The sequence below is a fragment of the Hemitrygon akajei genome, chromosome 18, assembly GCF_048418815.1.
Source record: "Hemitrygon akajei chromosome 18, sHemAka1.3, whole genome shotgun sequence".
Classification (NCBI taxonomy): domain Eukaryota; kingdom Metazoa; phylum Chordata; class Chondrichthyes; order Myliobatiformes; family Dasyatidae; genus Hemitrygon; species Hemitrygon akajei.
Genome location: NC_133141.1, coordinates 15,539,275 through 15,564,393, shown reverse-complemented (window position 1 = coordinate 15,564,393; position 25,119 = coordinate 15,539,275). Strand labels below are relative to the sequence as shown.

Sequence of the window (25,119 nt, the reverse complement as noted above, 5' to 3'; positions counted from 1 at the left end):
CATTGCAGCAACTATTTTTTTGCACAAAATTATCAGTGTAAACATCAGTTTCCTCTCCCCCGTCCTCTCTATAATGGTTGACAGGCCTGGAAGCCTTATGACTGCAGGTTAGCCTGTAGCTATAAGGAGTCAAGGCAGTTGGTCAGTGGCTCTTTGAAAGGTGTGTGTGTCACTATAGGATCTGTTACATTCATTTAAGGCTGTCTTAATGTGCTTAACACCCATTGGACTACCGGTACTTTGCCAGTGTAGTTCAAGACAATGTGACAGCTAGTTTGCACACAGCAAGATCCATATGCAGCAATACGACAGAATGACTCAGATTATCTGTTTTAGGGATGTGCTGACCAGGTCACTAAGCCCAGTGGAGTCCAATCGAGCTTCATCCTAGAGACACTGCTGGTGACAAAACAGAAAGATGCATTTTTCCCACCCCACCAGAGAGATTGTTTCAGAATCCGAATCACTTTATGGGCAGTATGTGAAGCATGCCAGAATTGACAGACAACACAATAGCAACCAACAGTTTACAGGACAATAGTGCAAATAGTCACGAGCAGTCAACAAGTAGCAGAACAGTCACATGTGCAAACATCTTAAATAAACGTGACCACACGAACAGACTCAATAATTATCAACAGAACAAGGAGAGCAGGAAAGAGCATTTAACTGATGTTGTGCAGGGACAGTTAGAGTATTACACCTGAGTGAATTTTGTTGAGAAGCTGGACAGCTACAAGAAAGAAACTTCAGAGAGGATGTGTAGCCCTGGTGGTGATCAACTTGCAGCGTCTCCCCGATGGCAATTTGGTGAATAGGTGACTGTTAGGGTGGGTGGAGTCAGCAGTAAACTTTTCAGCTCTTTTCTTTGTCCTGGCAATGAACAGGTCTCCTAATATCAGTAATTTTCTCTAATGAGTGGCTCACTGCAATCTGGACTTGGAGAGTGAGGAGGCGGCGGACGGAGAGTGATAGAGGTGGTCCCAACACTGTCAACGATGGCGGAATAAAAATTCATCAGGATACACCCTGAGACGTTAAGTTTCCTAAGCTGGTGTAGGAAGAGCAATCTTCGCTGGGCTTTCCTCGTGATGAGTGTAATGTGCCTGCCCCACTTCAATGTATTTATAGGTAATGGTAGACCCCAGGAGTTTGAATGACTCAACCCCAGACACAGCCTGACCATTAACTTCCAAGGGGGGGTGGGGGAGGCAGGTAGGGGGTTGTCAGCAGAAGTCAATCCTCGTTTCCACTGTCTTGATAGCATTAAGCTCCAAGCTGTGACGAGCACACCATCACACTATGCTACAAGATGGTCTACCTCTGGTTTGGCTCCGATTACAATTTATTCTTGTGGTGAACTACATATACCTGTCTGGACACGCCCTCTGCTGACTGCTCCTGTGGCTCCTCCCACAGACCCCGGTATAAAGGCGATTGAGGCCTGAGCCCGGCCCTCATTCTCCAGGATGTAGTATGGTGGTCAACTACTGCTTGTTCTTTCTTCCAGTCAATAAAAGCCGATACCTCGACTTCACGTCTCAGAGAGAGTTATTGATGGTGCATCAATTCTGCTATTAAAAATTCTCCTGTACTTGATTCAATAAGGCCTGACCTTCTATGGTAAGAGAACATCACAAGGCATGCCTTGTAATGAGCTGAAAGCCAAGTCTCTCGTCTGCATGCTGTTTCTAGAGAAAACACCTTTGTGAGCAACCTCTAGATTTCATGGCTTAATCACACCCATGCAATCACTCTGTAGTAACAGAAAATGGTGACAGGTTTACCAGGATTCTCACTGCCATATCTGGGCCAATGCATCAAATAAGCAGAGGGATCTCAGTGCTGGGCTGCCACCATCTTTTGCAAAATGTGACTTGAAAAGTTGTGGAGTAAATGAAGATTAAGCCTTTGCCTGAAGATGCATTAATCATTAAAATGCACATTTTTTTCATCTCTAGAATGTTGCTTTTAAGTGAAACTGGAAACAGTTCAGACAGGTTATACATTCCCAGTCACTCATACGTTGTGGCCTTTTGAACTATATATCATCAAACTCCAACATCTGGAACTGATAATAATGTTCCAATTAGAATAAATAACATAATAGGAATTGGGGATGATATCAGGAATGCAAAACACATTTGAGTGATGGTTACTTGGCTAGATCTGGCCGTGTGTCAGTACTTGGAGTGCAGCAGTTTGGGTTTTGATTACTATCTATAATATTTCAGTCATCTCCTGGATATTTTAATCTCCTTCACTCATTTTGAGAAGTTTTCTTTTTCCGCAGTGGGAGCTTTTCCTCAGTAAAATACCATTCATCAACCAATGTACAACCTGGTAGGGTCTGCAGATGAGGCTCCTCAAAGCAGGCTTGGCAGTATTTGTCCTACTTGTAGGTAAGGACCTCACTTCAGATTCCAGTCTCATGAAATTCTGACAGGGCTTGATTGGACAAGTGTAAATGTTCCCTGAACTGGAATTAAGTCTCAGAACTTTGCTAATTTTGATTTTAAAAAAAATATCATTGACTTAAGTGCAGTTAAGAGTTCACCATATTTGTGGTGTGGAATCACACAGAGACCAGACTGGTTAAGATGGCAGAATTCTTTCCCAAAAGGACATCAGTGAACCAGATTAGTTTTTAAATGGACAATCTAGTACTTCTCATGGTTATCATTACTGGTTACCTTTTACTTAAAAAATAAATTTTTGAGGAAATAACAAGCAGGATAGACAAAGGAGAAACATCTGATGTTGTTTATTTGGATTTTCAGAAGGCCTTTGAAAAGGTGCCTCACATGAGGCTGCTAAACCAGATAAGAGCCCATGGCATTACAGGAAAGATACTAGCATAGATAAAGCAGTGGCTGATTGGCAGGAGGCAAAGAGTGGGAATAAAGGGGGCCTTTTCTGGTGGCTGCCAATGGCTAGTGGTGTTCCACAGGGATCAATGTTGGGACCGATTCTTTTTACATTATATGTCATTGATTTGGATGAAGGAATTGATGGCTTTCTGGCCAAGTTTGCGGATGATACGAAGATAGGTGAAAGGATAGGTAGTGTTGAGGAAGCAGGGAGTCTGCAGAAGGATTTAGACCGAGTAGGAGAATAGGCAAAGTGACAGATTGGGAAGCGTATAGTCATGGCCTTTAGTAGAAGGAACAAAAGTGCAGACTAGTTTCTAAACGGACAGAAAATTCAAAAATCTGAGGTGCAGAGAGACTTGGGAGTTCTCATGCAGGATTCCCTAAGGATTAACTTGCAAGTTGAGTCAATGGTGAGGAAGGCAAATGCAATGTTAGCATTCATTTCAAGAGGACTAGAATACAAAAGCGAAGATCTAATGTTGAGACTTTATAAGGCACTGGTGAGATCTCACTTGGGGAATTGAGAGCAGTTTTGGGCCCCATATCCAAGAAAGGTTGTGCTGATATTTGAGAGGGTTCAGAGGTGGTTTACGAGAATGATTCAGGGAATGAGAGGATTATTGTATGAGAAGAGTTTGATGGTTCTGGAATTTAGAAGAATGGGGGGGGGGCGAAATCTCATTGAAACATTGAATGTTGAAAGGCATAGACAGAGTGGATGTGGAGAGGATGTTCCCTATAATGGGGAAGTCTAGGACCAGAGGGCACAGCCTCAGAATAGAGGGACGTCCATTTAGAACAGATGAAGAAAAATTTCTTTAGCCAGAGGGTGGTGAATCTGTGAAATTCACTGCCACGGGTGGCTGTGGAGGCCAGGTCATTGGATCTATTTAAGGTGGCAGTTGATAGATCCTTGATTAGTCAGGGCTTGAAAGGATACAGAGAGAAGGCAGGAGAATGGGGTTGAGAGGGAAAATGGATCTGCCATGGTGCAGACGACGGGCCAAATGGCCTAATTCTGCTCCCATCACTTATGAACTTATGGTCTAAAATGCAGATATATTTAATTATTTAAATTTAAATTCTCTAGCTACCACAGTAAGAGCTGAACTCATGTCCAGATTAGTTATCCAGAACTCTGGATCTTGGCCAATAATCTAACCACGACACTACCAGAATCCCTAACAGGCTGAGAAGTGGGGAATATTCTTTACTCAGAAGGTTGTGAACCTTTGGCATTCTCATTCTTAATCTCCATCTAGGCAAATCATTGAAATACACAGTTTCTATCCACTGTGTGAACTAAAGAAGCGGTGGAATTGAATGGGAAGGATAAAGTAACCAGCCGTGATCTTACACAAAAGTCTAATTTTCTCTTCCTGCTCAGAGTTCTTGTTCTTCAAGCCTGTTACATTGCTCAGCCCAGTAACCGCGAGCCCTTTCAGTGCAAACTCCCTGGAAATCTTTACTACCTACCAGAAATGTTTGCTGCCTTGGCCCTGGGATATTAAACAGTGAGTTGGTTAGAAGGATGGTGATTTGTGAAGGAGCAAACCACAAAGGAGGTCAAGAGCAAGGAAGTTGCTGCAGATGGATAAAAAATCCAAGACAACTTCTTGAACTGTGAGGCACCCCTGGGCTAGTACTTGGGATCCGAATCAGTGTTCCTCTGCTAACATAAGCAAATGTACAGATAAGATTTTATTCTGATGCTTTTCCTGATGATTAAGTCATGCAATAGTTCCAAGGCTGAGTGAATATCATGGGTTCTCTGAGAGGCTGTACAACTATAACTTTTTGAAAACCTACTGTCAATATTCTACAACCCATTAAATATATTTGCCTCAAACATCACAGCAAACTACACAGTGAAATCAGATAGCCACCATTCAAACTGCAAGAGTTAATAGATTCAGTGGATTAAAGAATCCATAAAAAAGCTGCACAGTTGCCTTGCTATAAATCAGTTTACATTACTGCCCTATCTAGACTATGTTGTACATTACCACCAAATTCACTTGGTGTGAAATCTAGGAATGATCATTAATTGCATGACATGCTCACTAGAGATACTATTTGGTAAACTCTAAATTGCTATGTGTGAACTGCAATCAAAACATAGCAACACAAAAAGGGATAGGCATTTTCTTTAATCCAGTGTGAAGGGGTACATTTTTGTAACCTTAAGGTGCGGATGGGGGCTCAATTTAATGTTTCATCTGAAAGTCAGCTTGTCTAACAGCACAGCATTCTCTGTGTACTGCTTGGACTTCTGTGTTTGGTCTCTGAAGTGGGAGTTGAATTCACAAACTTCTGACTTAAAAGGTGAGAGGGCTACCAACTGAAAACAAAATAACTCCCCAAAACACATACACTCAGTGGCCACATTATTAGGTACCTCCTGTACCTAATAAAGTACCCACAGAGTGTATGTTCGTGGTCTTCCGCTGCTGTAGCCCATCCACTTCAAGGTTTGTTGTGTTGTGCGTTCAGAGATTCTCTTCTGCACACCACTGTTGTGAAGTGTGGTTATCTGAGTTACTGTCGCCCTCCTGCCAGCTTGAACTTCTCTGGCCATTCTCCTCTGACCCCTCTCATTAACAACGGCACTCACTGGATTTATTTTTTGTTTTTTGCACCATTCTCTGTAAATTCTGTTGTCAATGAAAATCCCAGGAGATCAGCAGTTTCTGAGATATTCGAACCACCCCATCTGGGGCACCAACAAACATTACATGATCAAAGTCACTTAGATCACATTTCTTCCCCATTCTGGTGTTAGTCGTAAAAAATGAACCTCTTCTTCTTCTGGTAATGTTTAATGGCAGTTGGCAGACCAATGTAAGGAGCATTACCGCCGCCTACTGAGCATCATTCAAGCACACCAAATACTTTCCTTCTAGAAAGTCCTCCCCACCATCCTTTTCACATTTGTGTCATTACAACCCCACATAGTACTTATGAGCATTAAAATCCCCTGACCATTAGCTAACAAAAATGTTTAGCATTCCATTGTGAGATAAAAACAAAAGGAAAAATACATTAACAACCCTTCTCGGACCATTAACTAACAAACTTCTAGCATTCCATTGTAACAGAAAAAAGGAAAAAAAGTCAAGAAAAAAGCATCAACAACTTTTCTTTGAAGACTGAATATTATTTACCCTTCCTTGTGAAGCATCTTCAATAACTTCTAGAGTTAAGTCTTTTATCTCCTGATGTTTTTCTGCAGGCTTTAATACAATATTAATTTTTTCTGTCTTTTAGTTTGCCACGAGAGTAACAAATTTTACTTTATCAACAATCAACGAATCCTTTGTTATAAAATCATGCCTTCGCACACTGACTGTAATCTATCTGTACTCTGGATATTAATAGGTCCCATTGACACCGCCTTCTGTACTTTCTGCAGAGCCTTTGCATATGTAATGCCAATTTCCAGCCTAATACACTGCACTTCCAGTGTGTCCTTATATACAGGACACCCTGCATAAGCACAGCTATGTTCCCCTCCACAATTGCTACATTTTGGACTAATGCCTTCTTCACAATTACCATAATTATGTTCTCCAGCACATCGACAACACCACTTTTTACCCCTACACACAGCTGCTACATGACCAAACTTCTGGTACTGAATACATTTCAGAGGGGGCAGCACATAGACTTGAACCATAAAATTCATATAACCAAAATTAACCCTATCTGGCAACTTTTTTCATCAAATTTAATCAACACTAATAAGCTATCTAGAGACATACCTGTGATTACTCCCTCAAATCATTGTTGTTCGAAATAATTCCTTGGTGTTCCTTTTATTCCTCTCACAGCCTTTAACTGCAAATCATTGTAACATTGCTTACCATCTTTACAAAACACTAAGAGTGTCTTGTCTCTTAAAGGTTTTTCACCCACAATATCTCCTAATTTTTTTTTCAAATCTTCAGTTAATCTAATCTCATTGATATCAGAAACAGGTCTCAAAACTCAGCAATACCTTAAACTCTTTGTTCCATCCTTTATTTAAATCCTGTCTTTTGCATTCATCACTGGACAATAAGTCACTACAATCCTCAATACACTGCTTGTTTTTTCATTTCCCAGAAACCTTCCATATGCCTTCCTCCATACAATTCCTATCACCCAATACCATCTCCTGTTCACTACCTCAGTCTTCTTTGTAATTTCCTGACCTCTCTACCAATACCACCCCCCACCCCCCCCCCCCCGTGCCTGAGAACACCTTCTAAGAGCAGCCTCATCCTTTGCTTTACTAAACTCAACATCCAACTGAAAATCCAAGTACCCATCCATTCCAACTGAACCTCTTGACCATGCTTTTATGCATTGAGTAGCATGATTGGCTGATGAGATATATACATTAATGAGCAGGTGTACAGGTGTACCTAAAAAAGTGACAACTGAATGTATATGTGGAAGTGGTAGCAGCTTTAACTTAGGAGTAACTCAGCAATGCTTTCAATAGCCTTCATCACTCCTTGGGTCTACAGGCATGGTCGACAGATGTGACTGGGGTAAGTCTCCAGAGCATTGTATTATAGACCCTGTAGAGGGGTGGAAAGGACATCAAACTGGACTATGTAATATTTAGAATCATAGAATGATCCAGCACAGGAGGAGACCTTTACACCCACCTGTGCTGTCTCCTTTATTGAGTAATTCAATTAGTTCCACTCCCCAAAGCCCTGCAAGGATTTCTTCTTGAAGGTTTTAGTCATTTCTCCTTTGACAACTGCTTCCATTTTTTCCTTCAACCGAAATTATAAAGAAAATTTAAAACTTCATTTCTTTATTTAAATATAAATATGTATCTAGAAGAACCCCATCAGAGCTATTAATTCAAAGCAAGAAGGGATTACATTTCCATACCCTAATGATGTTCCAAAATTATTGGAGTACCTTACTATGCTCCCACAGTGTGACAATGACCAAGACATCTGTTCTAATGATGTTGATGAGAGGATAAATGTTGGCCAAGACCCCACAGAAAACTTCCCCTACTGCTGTACTTCAAAATAGTGTCCAAAATAACAGGTAGGGCCTCATCCAACAGCATAGTATTTCCCTCAATACCACACTGAAGTGTTGGCCTTAACTTTTGTACTCTAGTCTTTGGAGTGGGACTTGAACCCACAATCCCTTCTGTTTTTAAGTCCTCATTGTTGTTTCATTGGTTCCTAAATAGACTACTAGGTAGAGCAGCCGAAGGGAAGGGAGGGATATAGGGTCTGTGAGACTTGTGAGGGGTTAGGCAAGGGAGTGGGGGAGTGCTGTGGAAGCCAGACTTGTCTATCTACTAACAACAGCCATATACAGTTGACCAATTTATCATATTACCACAGGCGATGAAAGGAGCCAAATTAGGGAACAAAAACACACAAAGTATGCTGGAGGAATTCAGCAAGGCAGCATCTATGGAGGGGAATAAACAATTGATGCTTCAGGCCGAGACCCTTCACCAGGACTGGAAAGGAAGAAGGCAGAAGCCAGAATAAGAAGTTGGGGGGAGGAGGAGGAGGAGTACAAGCTGGCAGGTGATAGATGAGATCAGGTTAGGGGGAGGGTGGATAAAGTGATAAGATGGGAAGTGATAGGTGGAAAAGGTAAAGGGCTAAAGAAGAAGGAATCTGGTAGGAGAGGACAGTGGACCATAGAAGAAAGGGAAGGAGGTGGGGCACCAAACAGAGGTGATGAGCGGGTGAGGAGAAGGGGCAACCAGAATAAGGAATGGAAAAAGACAGAATGAGGGAGGCGGAGAAATTACTGGAAGTTAGAGAAATTGACGTTCATGCAGTTAGATTGCAGACTACCCAAACACAATATGAGGTGTTGCTCTTCTAAACTGAGTTTGGCTCATTGTGGCAGTAGAAGATGCTTTGGACAGACATGTCAGAATGTGAATGGGAAGTCAAAATGAAATGCGTAGCCACCAGCAGATCCTGCCTTTTGCATCAGGCAGAGCGAAGGTGCTCGACAAAGTGGTCCTCCAATCTTCCTCATTCTGTACTTCATCCCCTCCCCCCACACCTTATTCTGGCATCTGCTCCTTTCCTTTCCAGTCCTGATGAAAGGTCTCAGCCTGAAACGTCAATTGTCTATTCCTGTCCATGGATGCTGCCGGACAGGCTGAGTTGTTCCAGTATTTTGTTTGTTGCTCTAGATTTCCAGAATCTCTTGTGTTTATGTTCTCTTGATCAGGAGGAAACCTCCAAGAAGACAGCACATTTGTCACACAGTACAACAGTCAAGATAGCTGGACTCAGAATTAAAAAAACTTTTTTTTTGTTAATGAATTCTCCAAGGCATTCAGCTATGTCAAATTGGCAAATACTTTATCCCACTTGTTGCTCAACTCTATTTTTACTGCCATTTTGTTCCCTCCACCCCTCTCTACATTGCTGATCAGTGGCAAATCCTCTAAGGGCCTTAAATAGGGAGACAGCAGCAATTAAATTGCTTAGCTAATTGGTGGACAGTCTTGGCCAGGGCCAGCCTGGGAATGGGCATGCCTGATGGAATTCTGGAGGAGGAAATGATTCAGATTTCCAGCTTGCTGGTGGTTGGAGATTAAATTTAAACTCCAGAGAACAGTGTCCTGTACAGCTTTGAAAACATGGAATTTTCACATGATAGCAGGAGCCAAAGTTACTGCAAGCCCCCCAGTAACACTTTGCAGGTCTCAGAATGTGCAGCAGCCAACTACAAATTCTTTAAGCAATATATATATAGTGTGTGTGTGTGTGTGTGTGTGTGTGTGTATGTGTATATATATTTATATATATATAAAATGGGGGTACAAATACCCCCATAATCCACTCTGTACTGTTTCCTCAGCTCTTTTAATTCATCCTTCATGGTGTGGACATCACTGGCAGGATCCACCATGACTTAACTATTCCTAATTGCATCTGAAGTGAGTGGATTCCTGAGTTATTTACAAAAGGGAACTTGCTGTTGGCCTGGAATAACATATAGGCCAGACTAGGTAACAACATTAATTTATTCCCTTTAGTGAATCAGGTGGGATTTTTACAATAATCCATGTGATTACTGTCATCAGATTTTCTTTAAACCAGATTTGTTTAATTACTTGAATAATACTTTCTCCAGTGACTGTGGTGTGATTCAAACTCAAACATCTGGCTCAGTAGTCAAGATCTCTGGATGTAAGCCTAGCAATTTAACTTCTATGTTACTGTAGTTAATGATGACTGGAAAGTGGGACAGTGCAACTTCTGGAGCCAGGGCTTGCTGTAGTTGTGGTGCACTGATCATGCAGTACAGTAGACAGCCAGCTGTGGCAAACAGGGATCTGATCCTTTTGGCTACATTTTGGTTTTACAAATTTAATTCCATCACACCTGCAATATACCATATCCAAAATAATAAAACCTGCTCCGGTATTTGTAGGGAGGGTTTGGAAGAGGAATTGGAGATTAGAAATAGTAACAGACTATAGGAAGAGAGTCAAGTATTTATCCTTGGAAGAGTGTGGAAGCTGATAGGACTGGCGGTCAAGGGGTTAAAATGTAGAACATCTACCAGTATCCATTCACAGGCAATCTGTTAATTTGGAAAGAAACAAGAGATACAGAAGGCAAAAAAAAACTCACTGCAGAAAACTCTTTAGACAAGCCGGACCTCCTCATAAACTTCTTAAAACATTTAAACTGGCTTGAACAAATTGAAAGGAAAATAAGCTGTGTTATAAGCAATTAATATGGGAACATTTGGCAGCTTTGATGTTGCCCAGGGTGAGACACAATTCAAAAGAGAGTTTCCACGTGATGAATTTGTGGCTGCAGATCACTAACTGTGATTGAATCTCTGCAGCTGTGTTCACAGTTGTCCATGCTGTTCGGTAGTCCAGCCATTCTTCCCATGAGCCTTTGTCCTAACACACACCAAACTTTGTCTCTTACTATAAATAACTGATCTAAAAGCAGTGTTCAATTGTCATCTTCAGCCTACAGGAGTAATGCATTTCAGTCTAGTGCTAAGTTCCAATTTGAAGTCAATGGCTGTTAGAAAGAAAATCCAGGTCAACAAGACAAACACCATACTATTTGCCAGTTGATCATGAGCACCTAAAATACTTTAAAGTCACCTGCATGCTGACTGGTGTTTGGCCATGGCACTGAGCATCTGGCTTGCTATGTTGTCTTGAGGACTACAAGCACAGAAAACATCCTTGCATCCTGATGCCACTGCAGGAGCTAAAGACTTGGACAGAAGAAGCCACTGCGGGTTAATTCCACCCATCGATCTCCACACATTTAATGAGAATAAAATACAAGCACATGACTACAAAAGCTGCTAAGTAATAGACTAAAACGTAATTAAGGAGAAAACAGAGAGTGAGAATATTTGAGGGTAATGAAAACAAGGAATTTAGGAAATGCTCAGCAGATCAGGCTACATCTGTGAAGGGCAAAATAGAGTCAATGTTTCATATCAAAGACTTTTAATCAGACGAATGTTCTGATGAAAGGTCATCAATCAAATGTTAATCCTGTTTTCTCTCTCTACAGATGCTGACTGAACTTCTGAAAGTTTCTAGTATTTCAATCGTATCTCAGATTTCCAGCATCTGCAGTAATTTTGCCTGTGCATGTCAAAAATCAGATACAAACATCTGTGTGGCCACTTTTAAGTGTTTATCAGGGAGGATGACAGGAGTTTACAGAATTAAATCAACAATGCCAAACATCAGAAAATTTGTCTGTTCAAATAGCTAACCAAGTGAGCATATCAAATAAAGCAACATCTTACCTTGGATTCACATTTCTTGTGACTTGCTAACTTGCAGACTGGAGGAGAAAGAAAAAAAATGTGTCAATCATTGAGGAAATTAAGTTCTAGATAAGATTGTAGACTGTAATCATTGGTCAATCACTTTTTCAAACTTTTCTTATTGTAAATTATAGTAATTTTTATGTATTGCACAGTGCTGCTGTCACAAAATAACGTTTCATGACACATCAGTGGTAATAAACCTGATTCTTTCCTTCCCCCACTTCAGGTCTCAATCTATTGGGTTCACTTTTCTGATTCAGGATTATTGGAAAAGAATCACTTAAAGCCACCAATATTAGGGCTGCATTCATTTCATATGCAAAGTGCATTTGTTAATATCATCTCCCATGCCTGTTATATAATCAGGCACCCAATTTTCAAGTGTCTGTTGGGTTGAGACCTCACAATACATGCCCAGAGAGCAAAATTCTGAAGAGGCAGTTGCAGGGACCACGGAACTGTTGTTCTCAGTGGCACAGAAGCAGTACAAGATGGTGACTATTTACAATCTGGTAAACAACAGGATCTGGTCAGATTCAATCCTAGTAAAACTGGCCTTCAAAACCCAGCTAGAGTAGACACTATGTACCATTTACAGTATGGAACTGTGGTCTAGTTTAGTCATTAGTTCTGTGGCAGATCATAAATTGTCAGTGGAAGGAACCTCTCAGCTAGCACTCTGTAAATACGATTAGTGAGTTCATACTCTATTAAAGGTCATTATATGTCATTTCCTTTCTTTGTCTTGTTAATTAGAATTCTGCTCTGCTGTGTGTATGCCAGGTCTTCCTTCTGCCTCTGGCATGCGAGCTGGAAAACCAGTTTTCAGCTACTCACGGCAAAATCCCAGTGAGGGCCTCCTTATCTCTCCCAGGCCACTGGCTGACTGAAACAAGAGTACTGTACACTATTGACAAAACTTGCAAGGTGGGTTCTGTCCATCCACGCTATTACTAAAATACACCATTCCCACCTCTGTAAAGTTGCACAACTCCACTCTTCCTTGCCTCCGTTGCTGAAATCCTCTTCCACAAGGATCCTCTGATTCATTTTACACAAGACAACCCTGACCTTTCCACTTCCTTCCTCAGCAAATCCAGAACCCAGCTGTGTGTACCTTAGCTCACATTGATATCATACCAGTCCCATCCTGACACCTAATTAAGAAATTCTCTGTTTAAAAAAATTCTCATTCTTGCTTTCAATCCTTTGTGTCCTTTCTCTCTCACTAATCATTTTTACAAACCTCCAAGATCACTCCCAGAGAGGACCTGGGGACATTTTACTATATTAAAGATGCTATTGAAATGGATGTTGCCTTCAATGGGCTAGTGAAATTGGCAGTCTTCAGTATCTCTTCTTTTCCTCTTCCTTCAACCTCTAGTTGGTCTGTTTCTCCTGCTTCTTCCCTCTCCAGGCTTCCATTTGTGTCAATCAAGCCTCTCCAAATATTTGTGGCTTTATAATTCAATGGTTTAGTGGTCCCCATTCTACTGATATAAACTTTAACAGTACAAGCTGATATACACTGATGTAAGTGCTTTGAGAGGTTGGTCATGGCTAGAATTAACTCCTGTCTAAGCAAGGACCTGAACCCGCTGCAATTTGCTTACCGTCACAATAGGTCAACAGTGGATGCAATCTCACTGGTTCTCCACTCGATCTTGGATCACCTGGATAATAGCAATACCGTTTAAGGTCTTCTAACCTCTCCTATCAGATTCCCCATCCTCCAGCCCTTTGTCTCTTTTACCAATTAACTTCTCAGCTCTCTTACTTCACCTCCTTTCCCTCTCCCAGTTTCACCTACCACCTAGTACTTCTTCCTCCCCTCCCCCCACCTTCTTACACATTTCTCATCTCTCCTTCCAGACCTGATGAAGGGTTTAGGCCCTAAATGTCGACTGTTTACTCTTTTCATAGATGCTGCCTGGCCTACTGAGTCCTTCTAGCATTTTGTGTGCATTGCTCTCTACACCCATGACTGTTTGGCTAGGCACAGCTCAAACACCATCTTTCAATTCACCAATGACACAACTGTTGTTGACAGAATCTCAGATGGTGATGAGGAGGCATACAGGAGTGAGATAGATCTGTTGGTTGAGTGGTGTCACAATGACAACCTTGCACTCAATGTCAGTATGACCAAGTAACAAATTGTGGACTTCAGGAAGGGGAAGTCAGGAGAACACACACCAGTCCTCATTGAGGGGTCAGCAGCTTCAAGTTGCTGATTGTGTCAACGTCTCTGAGGATCTATCATGGTCCCAACATATTGATACAATTATGAAGATGGCTGTATTTCATTAGGAGTTTAAGGAGATTTGGTGTGTCACCAAAGACTCTAGCAAATTTCTACAGAAAGTATTCTGACTGATTGCATCACTGGCTGTTATGGAGGCACAGGATCATAAAAAGTTGCAAAGTGTTGCAAACTCTGCGAGTTCCATCATGGCACTAGCCTCTCCACCATCAAGGAAATCTTCAAAAGGCAATGCCTCAGGACAGCATCCATCATTAAGGATCCACACCAGCTGGAACATGCCCTCTTCTCATTGCCACCACTAGGAAGGAGGTACAGGAACCTGAAGACACACACTCAATATTTTAGGAACAGCTTCTTACCTTCTGACATCAGGTTTCTGAACGGTCCATGAACCCATGAACAATACCTCAGTATTTTGCACTACTGTACTTATTTATTTACTATATTTCTTATTGTAACTTATAGTAATGTTTATGTATTGCAATGTTCATGTTTTGCTGCCAGTAAACAACAAATCTCATGATGCATGTCAGTTCAATTCATTTTTAATTCCAGATTTATTTCATTAACTGAATTTAAATTATCTCTGTGAACCCAGTATTTATGATAACAAATCTTTCATTTCATTCTCTCTGTGCCGCCAGCCATTTTCTGCAACTTAGAACATTATTTATTTCTAACTTTTCCAGTTCTATTAAAATCATTGACCCGAAGGGTTAATTCAGTCTCTCCACAAATACTGCCTGATTTGCTGAGTTTTTCCATTAGTTAATAAGTATTTTGATAAATCATGGAAGACTCAATAGAAATAAAAAGCTTTTTCTATTTATCAACATTTTCAGCTCCAACCACGCTACAAAACATCCTGAATGCTGTATCAAGAAATTCCTTCAGAAGTCTCAAGCTTGATGTGTCAGTTGTTTTCCTAGATTGAAGCCCCTTTGTTCCGAACTCAACCAGAAAGGAAACAATTTCTCTACATTCAACCTATCAATAAATATACCCCAATCTGTTGAACCAGCTAAGCAAGTGGTCAACGTTAGCCTCTATAATCCACCTCTTTTAAATCATAGCTGGGACATTTGTGTTTTCAGGTCTTTCTCCCTTGTTAACCTACTCACTTTTCAAAGTCACTTTAATAAACAAGTTTAATAAAGGGGAAAGCCAAGGGCTTAATTCCAACCTCTACCACCAAAACTCTTCTAACAGTTTACAGAATTTAAATAAGTAAGGATATAGCACCATAGTGGCCTGGTACAAAAGACCAGAACAGTTAAGCTGGAGACATGGATTTGTATCCTGTAGCTGGTTAATTTAAATTGAACTAATTAAGTAATTCTAGATAACAAGCTGACATCAACAACAGTGATATGACAAAGGGTCTCAGCCCAAACCATCAACTGTTCATTTCCATTCATAGATGCTGCCTGACTTGCTTAGTCCCTCCAACATTTTGTATGTGTTGCTCAAGATTTTCAACATCTGCAGAATCTCGTGTCCATAAAACCATTGGACTACCATCCAATTCACAAATGTCTTTCAGGGAAAGAAGTCTGCTGTCCTTACCCAGTCTTGGTCTATATTTGATCATATATATTCGTGCTTGACTCAACCACACACAGAAAACCAACCACTTCAGTGGATATCTATCTGAACAGATCACACGAGCAGGGCTTGAGACAGACAGCAATAGGCACACTGAAAATCAATCCTACTTGCTTCCACTGGGAGAACTTACTGCCAACTTCAATCTCCATTTGCTTCTTGACTGATTATCAGAACTCAGGGTGGGAGCAAGGAGTATTTACTGTAAGGCAGGATATTTTATTCAGCAAGTTCCAGGCAGGGACTTTCCAGTCTTTAAAAAAAAAACCAGTTAATGACTATCCACTTTGATTAATTCCATTTTGACAGGGTTCAGGGCAGCCCAAAAATAGGAGAAAACACTGCTGCAAACTTGTGGTGTAAACAGTGCACCAGTCACCATCAGAGAGAAAGGGAGAACGAGGGAAGAAGGTGAGGGGGAGGGGAAAGGGAAATCAGTTTTAAAAATATAGCATTTTTGAGTTGGCTTCAAACTCCTGTTGGCATGATCTTCCCAGTGATACCACCCATTTTATATGGTACTCTCTGTGAAACTCTTTGTCTGTTTTCACACCCATGACAGCTATTTCATAAACATCAGGTGTTTTCCATTGTAATGTATGCATCATCAGATGTTAGTTTTGCTGGAACTAGTGTAGTACTCTCTAATACACAAATAGAGAATGTTGTAAATATTTGGGAGGTTATGCAGAACATATAAAGCTGAAAACACAGTTAACATTTCATCAGAACTAAGAAAAGTTAGAAATGAAACAAGATTAAAGACAAAAGATGGGTGGGGAGCAGGGGTGGGGAGGGGTGGAAGAAGGAGAGGTGATGAGTACAAGAGGCATCTGTGACAAGGCTGAGACCAGGAGAGTGAGTAACACAAGCAGTGGTTGTGCTGGCTGAGTGAAGGTAGTGAAGGCTTTTGTGTTTGAGGGAGCTCCAACATGGTTATACTACTAAATACAGCTCTCCCTGCCCCATTACTCCCTTCTCTTTGCCCTACCCCACCCTCACAACCAGCCCATCACCTTCACCTTCTTCCCTCATTGTCTGTCCTTCCCTTTATTTCACGGTCCACTATCATCTCCCATTGAATTCCTCCGTCCTTCCCTTTATTTCACGGTCCACTATCATCTCCCATTGAATTCCTCCATCCCTTTGACACTCTCACCTATCATCTCTCAAATTCTCACATCATTCCCATTTACCTTCCCTCCACCACCACCACCACCACCTATCTTCCCTCTCACCACCTATCACCTGCCAGCTCAATTACCTACCCTCTCCCCATTATTTTATTCTGGCTTTTGCACTCTTTCTTTCTAGATGTGATGAAGGATCTCGGCCCAAAACATCAACTGCCATTTACCTCCATATATCTTGCCTGATCTGCTAAGTTCCTCCAGCATTTTGTTTTTACACTCCCCTGTCTTTTCATAATTTCAAAGGGACAGTTCCTTTTGTGACTCCCTATTCATTCCCCGTCCCTGTCAACCACTTCTCTATTATGGCATATTCCCACGCAACCAAAGGGGTTGCCATATCTGCCTTTTCACTTCTTCCCTTCCACCATCCAAGGTCTCAACAATCCTTCCCAGTGAGGCAGTCATTCAGATGCAATCTAGTCTAGAGCCATAGAGCACTACAGCACAGAATCAGGCCCTTTGGCCCACCTTGTCTGTGCTGAAGCCTTATTATGCTAGTTCCATCGCCCCACACCTGAACTATGGGCCTCCATACCCCTTGCATTGAAGTACTTATCCAAACTTCTCCTAAAAGTTGAAATTGAACCTATATCCACTATTTTTTTCTGGTAGCTCATTCCACACTCACACCACACTCTGAGTGGAGACAGTCCCCCTCAGGTTCCCCCTAATACTTGACCTTTCACCCTTAACCATATAACAATTACAGCAAGGAAACAGGCCATCTCGGCCCTTCTAGTCCATGCCGAACGCTTACTCTCACCTGGTCCCATCGACCTGCACTCAGCCCATAACCCTCCATTCCTTTCCTGTTCATATACCTATGCAATTTTTTTTTAAATGACAATACCGAACCTGCCTCTACCACTTCTACTAGAAGCTCGTTCCACACAGCTACCACTCTCTGAGTAAAGAAATTCCCCCTCATGTTACCCTTAAACTTTTGCCCCTGAACTCTCAACTCATGTCCTCTTATTTGAATCTCCCCTACTCTCAATGGAAAAAGCCTATCCACATCAACTCTATCTATCCCCCTCATAATTTTAAATACCTCTATCAAGTCCCCCCTCAACCTTCTATGCTCCAAAGAATAAATACCTAACTTGTTCAACCTTTCTCTGTAACTTAGGTTCTGAAACCCAGGTAACATTCTAGTAAATCTCCTCTGTACTCTCTCTATTTTGTTGACATCTTTCCTATAATTGTACTACTATTCTCTGGCTTTTTCCATGAAGCCAATGTCCAATCCAATTTTCTATCTCATCCTGAATTCCAAGCAACTAAACCTTTTTAACCAACCTTCCATGCAGGTCTTTATCAAAGGCTTTGCTAAAGTCCATGTAGACAACATCCTCTGCTTTTCCTTCATTTACTTTTCTAGTAACCTCTTCAAAAAAACTCTAAGATTGGTTGGACATGCACAAAGCCATGTTGATGATCCAAAATCAGGCCCAGTCTATCCAAATGCTTATATATCCAGTCCCTTAGAATAATTTACCCACTGACATCAGACTCACTAGCCTATAATTTCCCATTATAATTCTTAAAGCCTTTCTTGAACAACAGAACAACATTAGCTGTCCTCCAGTCCACAGGCTGCCCTTATCCTGTGGCTAAGTATGTTTCAAATGCCTCTGCAATTTCTGTACTAGCCTCCCATAGGGTCTGAGGGGACACTTTGTCAGACCCTGGGGATTTGTCCACTCTAATTTGCCTCAAGACAGCAAACACCTCTGTAATCCGTATGCAATTCATGACCTCTCTGTTGTTTTATCTGAGTTTTATAAACTCTGTGTCTGTGATGCACCATCAATAACTCACGCCGAGACTTAGGAAGTGAGATTATCGGCTTTTATTGACTGAAGGACAACACTACATCCTGGGGAAAATGAGGGAGAGCAGCAGGCCACAGTCGCCTTTATACAGGGGTCTGTGGGAGGAGCCACAGGGGTAGTCAGCAGGGTCTTGGGAGGAGCCACAGGAGCAGTCAGACAGGTATATCTAGTTCACCACAGTCTGTCTCTTGAGTAAGTACAGAGACAAAATATCCATTCAAGATCTCCCCCATTTATTTTGGCTCCACACATATTTGACCACGTTGATCCTCAAGCGGACTAATTTTGTCCCTTGCTATGTATGTTTTTGCTCGTAATATATTGGTAGAAACCCTTGAGATTCTCCTTTACTTTGTCTGAAGGAGCAACCTCATGCCTTCTTTTAACCCTCCTGATTTCCATCTTTACTGTTCTCTTGCATTTCTTATACTTCTCAGGTACATGCACCTCATTTGTTCCTTGCTGCCTATGCCTGTAATGCACTTCTTTCTTCTTAACCAGGACCTTAATATCTCTCAAAAAGCAAGGTTCCCTAAGTCTGTTTGCCTTGTTTTTTTCTCCCCTTCTAACAGGAACATAAAACTCTGTATTTTCAGAATTTCACTTTTGAAGGCCTCCCTATTTACCAAGTATACCTTTTCCAGGAAGCAACCTGTCCCAATCAACACTTGCTAGATCCTTTCTCATGCCATCAAACTTTAGAATCTCAACCCAGTCTTATCCTTCTCCATAATTATTTTGAAACTAACGGCATTATGATCACTAGATGCAAAGTGTTCCCCTACACACACTTCTGTCACCTGACTGTCTCATTCCCTAATAGCAGATCCAGTGTCACACACTCTCTAGTTGGGACCTCTATATATTGATCAAAGAAATTTCCTGAACACATTTGACAAACTCTATCCCATCCAGTCCTTTTAGAATATGGGAGTCCCAATCAATATTTGGAAAGTTAAAATCACCTATCAGAACCTTATGTTTCTTGCAACAGTCTGCAATCTTTTTACAAATCTGCTCCTCAAAATCTCGCTGACTATTGTGTGGTCTATAATATAATCCCATTAATGTGGTCATCTCTTACTTATTCCACAGTTCCACCCATATAGCCTGAGTAGATCAGTTCCCCAGTCTGTCCTGTCTGAGCACTGTTGTGACGTTTTCCCTGATTAATAATGCCACCCCTCCCCCTTTAAACCCTCCCACTGTTTCACATCTAAGATAACAGAAACCCGGAACATTGAGCTGCCAGTCTTGCCCCATGGCTACAATATCATAATTATACATGCTGATCCATGCTCTAAGCTCATCCGCCTTACCTACAACGCTCTACTTACATTGAAATAGACACAACTCAGAACATTATTCCCACCAAACTCAACCTTTTGATTCCTGTCTTTGTATATAGGCTTAACATAATCTTTCCCCACAACCTCTCCACCATCTGCTCTGGCACTTTGGTTCCCATCCTGCTGCAACTCTGGTTTAAACCCTTCAAAGAAGCACCAGCAAATCTTCCCACAAATACATTGGTTCCCCTCCAGTTCAGGTACAAACCATGTCGTCTATACATGTCAAAACCCTCCTGATGAAGGGTTTCGGCCCGAAACGTCGTCACTACCTCCTCCCATAGATGCTGTCTGGCCTGCTGAGTTCTGCCAGCATTTTGTGTTTTTATTTATTTCCTGCATCTGCAGATTCACTCGTGTCATCTATACATGTCCCACCTTCCCTGGAAGAGAGCTCAATGATCCAAAAATCTGAAGTTTTCCCTCCTCCACCAATTCCTTATGTGTTAAACTATATAATCTTCCTAGTTCTGGCCTCACTAGTATGTGGCACGGGTAGCAATCCTGAGATCACAATCCTGGAGGTTCTGTCCTTTGACTTAACACCTAACTCCTGAACTCATTTTGCAGGACCTCGTCACCCTTTCTACCTGTCATTGGTACTGATGTGGACCATGACCTCTGGCTACACTCCCTCTCACTTCATCCAAGATGTCTGTGGCCCTCGCACTAATGAAGCAACATACATTTGGGAATCTCATTCTCTTTCACAGAACCTTCTGTCCACTGTTCCCTCTAAGCTGTGCAGGTGTGCAGCTGCACAGTAACTGAAATGCTCTGGCACACACTGCCTTTGTTGCCATGCAGCTGAAATTTTCTTTTATATAATATTTTATTAAAGTGCCATACAGCTCCAGTCTGTTCCCCTAACCAATGAATCCCCTATCACTACTGCTCATGTGACTGGGGGGGGGGGGGGGCAGGTGGCACAGAGGCATTATCAAATTCACATCCTTGTTGTTAAATCCTTCCATGTCTCATTCCTTCTTGTCTTTGTACCTTCCTACAGTCCCTAAAACCTCGGCGCTCCTCCAACTCCAACCTCTTGACCATCTTCAAATTCCACCATCCAAGCTCCAGGATTCTTGCCCTAAACCTTTCCGTCCTCTCCTTCTTTAAGATGTTCCTCAATAAATATCCTGTTGATCAAGCTGTTCGTCCCCATCCTAACTTGTGGCTGCATCATAGGTTCAATATAATTGCTGCTTTGATGAACGTATGAACACAGGAAAGAGGAATGGGAGTGAGTTAGTTAATTAACCCTTTGAGTCTACTGTACCATTCAATAAGATCAAGGCTGATCAATCTTGGTTTGAATGCCATTCAACACACTCAAAATTCTAGAGGAACTCAGCAGGCCAGGCAGCATCTATGAAAATGAATAAACAGTCTACATTTCAGGCCAAGATCCTTCTTCAGGACTCAAATGAATACCATTCTCTGTTCTCTCCACATATCCTTTATCTTCCTTGCAGTTCAAGTGTTTTTCTGTCTCCACTTTGAATATATTCAATGACTCCACCTTTACAGCTCTGCGAGGAAAGAATTCCAAAGATTGACCTCCCTCTGGGAGAGAAATTCCTTCTCATCTTTGTCTGAAATGGGAAACCTCTTATTCAGAAACTCTGTTTCCTGGTTCTCGATACCCCCACCACAGAAACATCCTCACAGCATCCACCCTGACAACCCCATTCAAAATCTTATGTGGTTTAATAAGACACCTTCCTATTTGTCTGAACTGTAATGAGTACAAACCCAGCTTCTCCTTATGCATCAATCCTTCACCCCAGGAATTAACCTAATGAACCTGAAACACTTCCTTAAATGTGGAGACCAAAAGTGAATGCAATATTCTAGGGACAGTCTCGCCTCTCAATATACACAAAAATCTGCCTTCACAGCACTCTGGGGTAGAGAATTAAAGAGTCATAGTCCTCAGAAAAGGGATCTCTTCTCATCTCTGCCTTAAATGGGTGACTCAAAGTAACAGAGCAATACATCATGGATACAAGTCATTAGGCCCAATGAGTCTATGCTGATCACGGTGCCCACCCAGCTAGTCCCAACTCCCTACACTCAGCTCATATCCCTCTGTGCCCTGCTCCTCCATGTACCTATCCAGGTGCCTCTACTGTACCTGACTCAACCGCTTCTTCTGGCAACTTGTTCCATATACTCACCACCCTCTGCATGGAAAAAGTTCAAAGTTCAACATAAATTTGTAATCAAAGTATATACATATCACCATATAGTACTCTGAGATTTATTTTCTTGAAGGGATTCACAATGTAATAATAAAATACAATAGAATCAATGCAAAACTACCACACAAAGACTGACAAACAACCATTGTGGAAAAGACAAACTGCAAATAAAAAATAATAATAAATAAATAATACTGAGACCATGAGTTGACAGCCCTTGAAAGTGAGTCTATATGTTGTGATATCAGTTCAGAGTTAAGGTGAGGGAAGTTATCCATACTGGTTCAGGTGCCTGATGGTTGAAGGATAATAACTGTTCATGAACCTAGTGTTGTGGGATCTAAGGCTTTTATACCTCCTTCCTGATGGAAGCAGCAAGAAAAGAGCATGGCCTGGATGGTGGAGGTCCTTAATGATGGATGTGGCTTTCTTGTGGAAGTGCTCCTTGTATAGATGTGTTCAGTGATGGGGAGGGCTTTGCTTGTAATGGGTTGTGTCCACCACTTTTTATAGCTTTTCCATTCATGGGCATTGGTGTTTCCATACTGAGCCGTGATGCAACCAGTTAGGAAACGCTCCAATATGCATCTATAGAGGTTTTAATCCAACTACAGTTTCAATGTTATAGTATCAAGATACTTTTCCTCTGATGTTTAACTGAACAATAGGGAAGAAATAAGAAGGAACAACGCAGGCATTTACTCACCGTTATATCAAGGCATCCCATGGTTATTTTAACACACAATTGGGATGCTCACTGGCAAGAAACACCAACTTTCTCTGACCAAGATTCAATGTGCAATAAATGCATGGCTTTTCTGTTCTTAAGCATCGGTGTTTTCATACCAGGCCATGATGTAACCAGTCTGATTACCTTCCACTGTATATCTGCATTGTCAAAGTCTTAGATAACATTTAGCTGCCCATCAAGTTTCTTTTAAATCTTTCTCTTCTCACCCTGAATCTATGCCCCATAGTTTTGGGTGTTTCCAACTTATCTAAGTGTCTCATAATTTTCAATACTTCTATAAGGTCAACACTCATTTGCCTTAGCTCCAAGGAATGAAGAATGAACCTGGCCAACCTCTCTTTATCACTCACGCTAACTAGTCGTGGCAGCATCCATGTAAATCTTTTCTGCATTCTTTCCAGTTTACCCCATCTGTCCTATAACAAGGTGACCAAAACTGTACACAGTACCCCAAGTGCAGCCTCACAAACAACATAACATTCCAACTCCTACACTCAATGTTCTGACTGATGAAGGTCAGTGTTCTAAACACCCGTCTATCTGTGATGTCACTTTCAATAAACAATGCACTTGTACTCCTTGATCCCTCTGTTCCATTACACTCCCTATGCTCCCACCATTCTTCGTACAAGGCCTACACTGGTTTGACTTTCCAGTTTGGTTCCTCACTCTGAAACTATGCTCTCTTGTTCTAGCTACACCCAGGAAGATGGTAAATGTTGGTTCTAAGCCTTATTCCTATACTTCACCTGCCTTATGATTTCCATAACCCCAGCAAGGCTGTCGCTAGCAAGTCCAAGACCAAAAGTGAACAAAGTTCATTTGTGAGCACCACTGTAGCGTAGAAGTTAGCACGATGCTAATATAGCTTGGGGAGTTTAACTCTGGCGCCATTGTAAGGAGTTTTTATGTCCTCCTGTGAATGTGTAGGTTTCCTCCGGGTGCTCCAGTTTCCTCCCATATTCCAAAGATGTACTGTTTAGTAGGTTAATTGGTCCTTGATTAGGCTAGGGTTAAATTGTCTTGTGATTAGGCTGGGGTTAAATTGGTGGATTGCTGGGTGGTGCGGCTCATTGGGTTGAAAGGGCCTGTTCTGTGCCTTATCTCTAAATTAAATAACATTTTAATTTTTTTTAAAAGCAAAAAGCAAATCAGTTTAAGAATTGTGCACCTCTGAGCCAGCACAGGTCCACAGGAAGGCACTTAACCCGTGGCCCACATCCATCATTGGTGCCTGGCTGAGAGGGAAGTTACAGAACAGAGGAATGTGTGTCATATTTTTAATGCTCTCTTTTCCAGAAGGCCTTTCACTTTCAGAATGCTGCAAAGCTCTTTTTAGTAAAATGTAATAAGGTGAGGTCACTGCTACAATGTAGGATACATGGGATCAAATTTGTGCACAGTAAGCTACTGTAAATAGTAATAAGCTCATGATGATTTTGGCTAAGGGATAAACACTGATCTCAAAACACCAGGAAAACTCTGCTGCTCTTCTTTAAAATAGTACTACATCCACCTGAGGGGACATATGGGGCCTCAGTTTAATATCTCACCCAAAGACAACTGATGCCAGTGAGAATATTGATCCACAGTCTGACACTGACTCCTTCCCCTTGGAAAAATTGTTTGAAGTTTCATGATTTGGCAGCAATTCTGCACTCTGTTGTCAGGACTTCACTTACCGCGACATAAGATGCCCTGTGATGTGATTGGCTGTTTGCATACTACACAGTGCTTCTTCTTCTTAAATGTCTTCTCCTTGAAGCTGTGAGTAGTTGGGGGATCGACCTTACCAGGCTGTACAACAGAAAAAAGATATGCATTAGCACCTGCCTCATATTCAATGAATGTTAGTGGCATGAGGTCAATTGTCATTGAACAGTATAGCACCTCTGAAACACATCTCAAGGACATTAAATACACACTTTCCCTATTCATTTTACAATGCAAACTAAGATACTTTGTGCTTATTTCTGTATTTCACAATAATCACTGTGGCATCAGAACTCAGCTCAAGGGAGTCACATCTCACTTGGCTTCACACAACTGACATCTCTCTCAAGGCATTAGCACATGAGTCTATTCCTTGCACTGTCTTTGTTTTCCTTTCCTACCTTCCATGTACCAAGCAGCCCACTACCCTAAAATCCAAAAAAGCACAGAGATCCCCTGACAAACAAGTAGAGTGCCTCTGAAACAGGTGCTGAAAGAGATAAAGGATGGGTT

At 41.5% G+C, this 25,119-nt stretch overlaps 1 protein-coding gene across 5 annotated transcripts in view; it reads right to left on the bottom strand.

Moving 5' to 3' along the window:
- The window catches only part of LOC140741135 (tensin-2-like), a 255,607-nt gene that overhangs the window by 112,006 nt on the left and 118,482 nt on the right, over window positions 1–25,119 (bottom strand). For all 5 annotated transcript variants that reach the window (XM_073070944.1, XM_073070945.1, XM_073070947.1 and 2 more), the window contains exons 2-3: window positions 24,576–24,690; window positions 11,667–11,704 (exon numbers count right to left, since the gene is read on the bottom strand). In XM_073070944.1, the coding sequence (XP_072927045.1) occupies window positions 11,667–11,704; window positions 24,576–24,690 (153 nt within the window). The remainder of the gene's footprint in view (window positions 1–11,666; window positions 11,705–24,575; window positions 24,691–25,119) is intronic.